This window comes from Rutidosis leptorrhynchoides, chromosome 4 (assembly GCF_046630445.1).
Source record: "Rutidosis leptorrhynchoides isolate AG116_Rl617_1_P2 chromosome 4, CSIRO_AGI_Rlap_v1, whole genome shotgun sequence".
Lineage (NCBI taxonomy): Eukaryota > Viridiplantae > Streptophyta > Magnoliopsida > Asterales > Asteraceae > Rutidosis > Rutidosis leptorrhynchoides.
Window position 1 is genome coordinate 479,000,307 of NC_092336.1, and position 7,551 is coordinate 479,007,857.

The following is a 7,551-nucleotide window of genomic DNA, read 5'->3' on the forward strand; positions in this document are numbered from 1 at the left end:
TCAAACTTTAAAGGTAAAAATCACAACAATATCACTACATGCTGGTTTAGATCTGTTTTCTTACATCATTCTACACATGCATTGCAATCATTTTATACATATGACTGCATGTTCTGTTTGTTACAATGTAGAAATTTGAATTAAAAGTTAGTCTCATTTGACATATAAGCTGACGTGGAGTATATACATACTAGGTGTAATTAGTGTACAAGCCTTCGCCAAAAACAAATCTGAAACTGAAACTGAGAAACAAGACCTTAAAACCAATGTGAGATTGTATAAAATAAAGATGATTTTACAACTGTTTTATCACTTATACATCAAAAAATTCTGTGGTATATAATTGTATACAAGTCATCATCACACAATTTACTTTCCTACCCTTCGAAAGAACAATTGGGAAACAATGAAAATCAGCATGTATTGTCCATGTAGTCTACTAGTAACTCATTAACCATACCTCTATCCGGTATCTTTCCGGCTGCACCATATATTGGTGCCATTCCACCGTTTACTGGCCCCGGATTTGCTTTCACCTAAATAAATATTAAATATTAAATACAATATAAATTTAAATGGAAAAGGAACCATCTATAGATAAGATGTAAAGTCTAGAATTGTTGTTAGGTAAAGAAACTTTGGTTACATGATCACTTACAATTTGCACTGAATCCCTTAGATCTTTCAAGAAGTCATCAACTATAGGTACGTGTTGAAGGGTCACACATATATGAATGCTGAAAAATAGAAAAAAAAAAAAAAAAGTTTCAAGATGCCATTTTCAAATAATAACTTCACAGAACAAGACTAATATCCTTTACAGTATTGTAAGTCAAAATGGGTTCGGATCAAATGTACAACCTTTTGTACTGGTATGGTCGTCAATTTGACCCAGAAATGTTTTTTGTGTACGTCTTTTAATTAATACTAATAATAATCAGTGAGCGCGATAAATATGATTATTGGTAAAATTAAATAAAAGGAGATGGAGATAGTTTACCCATTGGGTCTCTGCAAGGGATTTAAATGCCAGCCTTTAGAGCGAAGTTGGTCATTCACTTCAAATACATCGATAATCTTCGAGCTAAAAGCCACAATCGTCATATCGGGCCTTCCAATGATAAACAACTCGGGTATCTCCTTTATTCTATGATCATTATCATAAAAATGGGAAAACAGGTAAATATAAGTTATATAAAAAATTCTTTATAATGAGCAATATTTATGGGATGTGATTATTAGGACTTAAGCGGAGTACCCATTTTGTATCCTTTTTGACGCTTCCATTATTTCTCTTGTGTGCTCAAGGTAACCTTCAAAAGAGCCAACAATATAGTAGTTATTTTTATTTTAACAAATGTAACAAAAAGATAGCCAAAAGCTATTGGATCAAAGTTTTAATATGTCACCTTCTTGGCCTAAAGAAATCATGGCTGCCCAAGCCCCTGCAATGACGCTTCCCGGTCGGCTACCAGCAATTGTCGGAGACACATACAGACCACCAGACCATTCGGTAACTATAAAAGGAGAAAAAAAAAAAGCTCTTTAAAAACACTAAAGTCATTGTATATTTGTAGATGTCCATCTCCTTCTATTGGTACAATTTGGGTTGGGTTGGGTTGGGTTGGGTATTATTTCAGATGGGTCAAAGGGGTGAAACTAATAAAAGATAACTAAATATAAGGTCAAGTGTATTGAAAGGCGTCCAAAGTGAAATGTGTAACCACCTAAATTGATTTATTCAAAGAATGTAAATATTAATTCATAATTTAATACTGTAAGTCTTTTATGATCTAATTGGATACACGGAATGACCAATTAGATTAAAAAAATCTACACTGAAACGTCTCATTTTGAACAGCATCCAAAATAACATGTTTTAACCTAACCAATATCGACCCACAACAAAACCCACCCATTCTATAATGGTAGACTTTATACAATGGGTACTCAACAAGTTTAATGACTTAAATCTACCATATAATGCACTCATTTTATAAACCAAGAAGAAAAAAAAAAGTGTCTGAAGAACAGAACTTACCAGCAACAAATTGATGCTGATTTAGACAAAATGATACAACGGTCAGCAAATTTCCACAGGACATCCATTACCAAGATACCACAAAAATAAAAAAAAAACCAAATAAATTCAATGAATCAAACAAAAAACTAAAATATTAGACTTTTTACCTTACGAATTTCGTGATTCCGGTATAAAACTACGCTAGTCCCTTTAGGTGCCAATCCATACTTATGCAAGTCTGCCGATATAGATGTAACTCCTTGTACACAAAAATCAAATGGTGGAATAGGATATCTACAATTATAACGACAAAGTGTTTTTTTATTAGATTTAGCCATTAGCAAAGTGCACAGTAGCAAAAAAATATAAGTTTGATCATGCAAAGTGTTGTGAAGGTAAAACAAAGATAATCACACCCAAGTTTACGTGCAAAAGGCAACACGAAACCACCAAGACAAAGGTCTACATGCAGACAGATCCCGTAACTTAATGCTAATTCACCGAGCTCTTCAATTGGGTCAATGATTCCGTGTGGATAACCTGGTGCTGATCCAACAATCTGGTTTGTGAAATAAGTTTGAGCAAGTAAGAACCGTAAAAAAAATATTTATAAGAGAATGAAAAATGACAATTGGTTGATCAGTTAAACAATTGCATACCATTATGGTGTTTTTGTTGATATATTTTTTCATATTTTTAACATCTGCTTGAAATTGCTTATTCACAGGAACACGCCACAACTTAATTTTGAAATATTGAGCAGCCTTGTCATAAGCCGAGTGTGCAGATTCAGGGATTATCCTGCAACCAAAAAAAACAGAGTACGTACGTAAAGATTGTAGGTGGTATATCCAAGTTTTTTTATTGATCACGGGTCAAATAAGTCAGATATAGAAAATTAGCTAAAAAGAAAATAGGTCACATTGGTCTAGAGGTGAGCATAAACCGAACCTAAAACCAAAAATAACCGAAAAAACTGAATTAGAATAAATCAAACAGAATTAAAAACCAACAGTTTGGTTTTTTATTACTAAAAGAACGAAACTATAGTTAGGTTTTTGGTTTCCTCATTAAAATCTGACCAAAAAACCTGAACCAATCCGAACTCTTTATATTATATACGTTACTTCTATATCTACAATGTAAATTTAAATGTATCTTATATTTATATATTAATATTTATTTATATTAATACATTTACATATTTAATGCACGAATTACTAACAAAAAATAGAAACTAGACAAAGAAAGTTGCAGTGGGTCGACTTGACGAATGAGACATGCACATAAAAACTTTGGACTTAGCCCAAACAAACAAGTGTTGCCAGGTCAGACCCACCCGATCAAGTTTGAACCGCAAATAAAAACTATTCATTTTGAACCCCAGCCCGGCCAAATTATCACTTCTCTAACAGAAAACAGAATTACAATCCAAACCACATTAAAAATTGTAAAGATCAAACTCACATTTCTGGACGTGTAATGTTCTTTTTTGCCTTCATATAATCACGTGATGATTTAACAGCCATTAAAATACTCTCGGTTCCACCTGAAGTCATGTTGCCACATATTTGTCCTCCCGATGCCTTTTCTTTACTTCCAAAAAGCGCACCCGTCATCGCAACTACTTCCGCCTCGAATTTTACAACACTTCGGAATACATCTAAATGTAAAGGATTGGTATGCGCAAACCTATAATGCAATTATTATCGAATAAGTATTCTATCCTTTACAAAACATAGAATAAAAGGTATGATATGAAAGCATGCATCCTACTAACATTGAACATGCTTCGTTTATCAAAGAAAAGTGACCCTCTGACTCATTTCCTCCAATATACCTGCAAAAAAAGTATAATCTTTTTAGTAAAAAAACAGCTACAACGGGAAACAAGTAAAATAGGTAATTAGTTGCAGAAAGTGTATTACTGTTGACAATATTTAGTCAATGCAACCCAAAGTGTACAGTAGTTACATGTTATATGTTATGATCCGGACCCAATTTTGATCCATTACACTACCTCTAATAATGATTTATGCATTTTTGCTTATTGGAAGTTCCAGAAAATGAAACATATTTAAAGTTAGATATAAATAAAAAAATAAATTAATGATAGTGCAGCATAAGGTTGAGAACATACACTGTACCAGAACATTTGCCCTGCCAAGCTAGATCCTTTAGTTTCTCGTCCTTCATTTGCTCAATAACCGCACTTCCTAATCCGTTTTTCGGTAACTCGGTTTTCAAACCATCCCTTTGAGATTTACCAGATGATTGTAATTTATCAACAACCTGTGTTTAATACAAAAACAGACCCTTTTTCTTTATAGAAAATTATTAAAAAGTCCATATTTTCAGAAATAACAAATTCTTATTCTTGGTTAACATTATAAAGATGACTTTGACCATCTTCTATTGGATTTATCTAAGGTACACATTATCATTAGATTAGAATTAGAATAATAATAACAACAATGTTTTTTTTTTAAAACCGTTTCATCTAGAACGTCAAACTAAGTTTTGATATTTGCCAAATGGCAAATGAGAAATGAATGATGACTGCATAATCATTAATTATAATACAAATATTAACAAACTAATTTAATCTCTACAACGGCTTGACATCAAAAATATCAACCATATCTAATTCTTAGTGATTAAAACCAAATTAATCATTGATTTTGAACATCACAGGTCTAATACATAAAGCTCTTACCATTATTTATCTATGTTTTTATAATTTATAACATTACATATGTTTACAGTTCATATGCATGACTTACACAGTTACACTACAGTATGACTAACAAATCACTCAAACAGTATGATTTCTTTAATTAACCTGATCTTATTATATAGATACATAAATAATACATAACTTCAATGACAAAACATACAATACAATCATAATATATAATCATACCTTTTGTTTCTCAGCATCAATATATTTCTTCACACCAGGTACCAACCTATTATTAATTTTTAAACAAACAAAATATAATACGTATATAACTTTTATTGAAATTTGTAACAATTAAAAAAAAAAAAAAAAAAACTAATAAACTTTTTATACAACTCAGGTGAACCATACAATGAAATCAATAAATAAGAAACCGAGATAAGTCAAAACAATAAATCAATCCCTAACAAGCAAAAAAACGTAGATTCTATAATTCAAATTCAAATGATTAATTAATTAACATATTAATATTAATTAACATACTTACTTAAAAAGTGTCATGAAGAATCCAATAACAGTTGATTTAAATCCTTTTTCTTGAACTAGTTCAATACTCGATTGCAATATCCTAGCGATGAAGAATGATAATACAGGAGCAACAACGATGGCCAGCGGTTCAAATTGTGATAAAAACGAATTAGCAGAAGCGCGTAATCGAATCATTGTATGAACAATCGTTGATTCCATTATTTTACGATTTATAAATGGTTTTAATAAGTACTGAAATGAAATAGTACAAGTATATGGGATTAGTGTGTAAGATGAGGTTTTAATAATGATTTGTTTATTTCTTATTTTTTGTTGCAAAAGAAAGCTAATTAAGAGGTGTACATGTGCAAGCAACAGGCTTAGCAATAAATAAATTATTATTACTACTTATCTATTTTAATATTTTTAAATAGTTTAATAAATAATATTAACTAGTTTTTTAATAGCTTCGCGCCGGATTTCGGTTTTCAATGTATTTTATTGCGTTTATTTTGCAAAATTATTTTGTGACTAACGATGATGTCGTTAAAGCGCAACTCGAGTCGAACGAAAAGGTATAACCCGTCAAAGATTTAATTGTTATCTTAAATTAACAATATATGTGTATTTCCGCGTTTCGCTATTTTTAAAATTTAACGAATTAACTCGTTAACTTATATTAACACTCCGTATGATTTAAGAATAGAATATTTAGTAAGTAATATCAAAAAAATTACTAAATAATTTTTTAAAAAAATAATAAGACCCATATGTATATGTTGTTAATAGATGAAAATAGTTACGGAGCCCGTGAGGAAATAATAACGTGTATGAAAGGTGGACTCAAATATTTAACGTTTTTTAAAAAGCGTCCGTTTTGCGTATAGTTAGTGACATTGTGTTCGTAAAGTTATTTCGAGTTTAACGATAGTATCGGAAAAATTTAACTCGTTGCGGGCAAGAAGATATGATCCGTTGAATATTTGAGTGGAGGTTATTTAAGAATTTTTATGAAAATGTTGATTTGACACTTTACCCCCTGTTTAGGTGGGCCGATTTTAATTTTTGAACAAAGTGTGTGGGTCTTTTTTGGGAAAAAGGAAATGGGGAAAAAAAGAAGAAGTGACGAAAATGACCTGATACTTGATACTGATACTGTTGATAAGTTTTGCCTAATGGATAATATGATAATGATAATGATAATAATGATAATGATAATGATAATTTAATTAATATATAATTTTAAATTTTAATATTATACGGAGTATATTATTGGGTATTGCGTAAAGGAATTTGTTTGGGTGTTGATAACAACAAAATCGTGGAACTTTAGCACCAAGTAAAATGGACGAACAGTCAATACTCCAATTGAAACTGAGACCGACTAGTTAACCCAAATGAAAAAGATGTTGAACAAAATTGTCTATTGTGAGCGGCCAATATCTAAACAGAAAAAGGATTAGTTTTTTTTTTTTTTTTTTTTTCTTCCTAGTTTTTCAGGAAGATGAGTGATCTTACACACCACTTTTTAATTCATGTACACTTAATTACCTATTATACCCTTAATTATACTTAAAACAATAATATAAGTTCAACTTCCTAGATTGATTTAGGAGTATAACTGTTGTGAGACAAAAGTGTAGATGAATTAAAAAGTAGTGTGTGATGATCACTTACCTTTCAGAATACGAAGAGTAATACATATATACCAACAATAATGTTCATCATTATTTTATTATTATTATTTTTTTAAAAACGATCAGGTAGCAGTTAAATATATAGTAAATTAATTGCTTTAATGACTGTATGATATTGAGCCCCCACCATATCGACACACACCAGAGTTGGAGGCTTTCGATGTGTTTGTTAGACTCAGGAACTATACACGTAAAACGAGCAAATTATGTAGACTATTCGCGTAGCTATATTAATTCAGAAATTGACACGTACTTAGTTTTACCTATTTAGCAGGTAACTGATCACAATTTTTTACATCAACAAACATTTACAGAGTATGACCTAGAATGGTATTACCTCTACTACTCTTAAAGCATATGTTGATTAAGATTCAAATCATAATATTCAAAGGTTAATCACTTTGTTTTGATGATGACACACAAGAACTAAGTAGTTAATCATATGTAGGACGACATGAGTTCATGAGCTTAAACTATCTCTAGCAAAAGACCAATACATAAGTAATTATCTTGGTAAAAAGCTACACGGCTGAACTACGGTCGATCGTGAAAACAACCGTGTGTGTCCTGTACCAACGAGTTCAAGTTTTTCTAAAACTGTAAATCTACGGCTGACTTCACGG

General features: G+C 31.0%; 1 protein-coding gene across 1 annotated transcript; it reads right to left on the bottom strand.

Moving 5' to 3' along the window:
• Positions 1-259: 259 nt before the first annotated feature.
• Positions 260-5,529, bottom strand: LOC139844553 (sphingosine-1-phosphate lyase). The gene is made up of 14 exons (XM_071834775.1): positions 5,251-5,529; positions 4,947-4,992; positions 4,164-4,315; positions 3,804-3,863; positions 3,491-3,715; positions 2,683-2,824; positions 2,440-2,582; positions 2,191-2,317; positions 2,042-2,057; positions 1,410-1,517; positions 1,259-1,313; positions 1,001-1,147; positions 659-737; positions 260-536 (listed from the first exon to the last, which is right to left on the bottom strand). Exons 1-14 carry the CDS (start codon positions 5,448-5,450, stop codon positions 414-416), a joined length of 1,623 nt encoding a protein of 540 aa, XP_071690876.1. The 5' UTR covers positions 5,451-5,529; the 3' UTR covers positions 260-413.
• Positions 5,530-7,551: the final 2,022 nt, after the last annotated feature.

Excerpts from the sequence above, each read along its gene's own strand:
- LOC139844553 (XM_071834775.1), bottom strand. The coding sequence starts at position 5,450 with ATGGAATCAACGATTGTTCATACAATGATTCGATTACGCGCTTCTGCT. Across the intron at positions 1,314-1,409 it reads GATTTCTTTAGGCCAAGAAG|GTTACCTTGAGCACACAAGA; the intron begins GTGACATATTAA and ends GCTCTTTTGAAG. Across the intron at positions 537-658 it reads TAAGGGATTCAGTGCAAATT|GTGAAAGCAAATCCGGGGCC; the intron begins GTAAGTGATCAT and ends ATATTTATTTAG.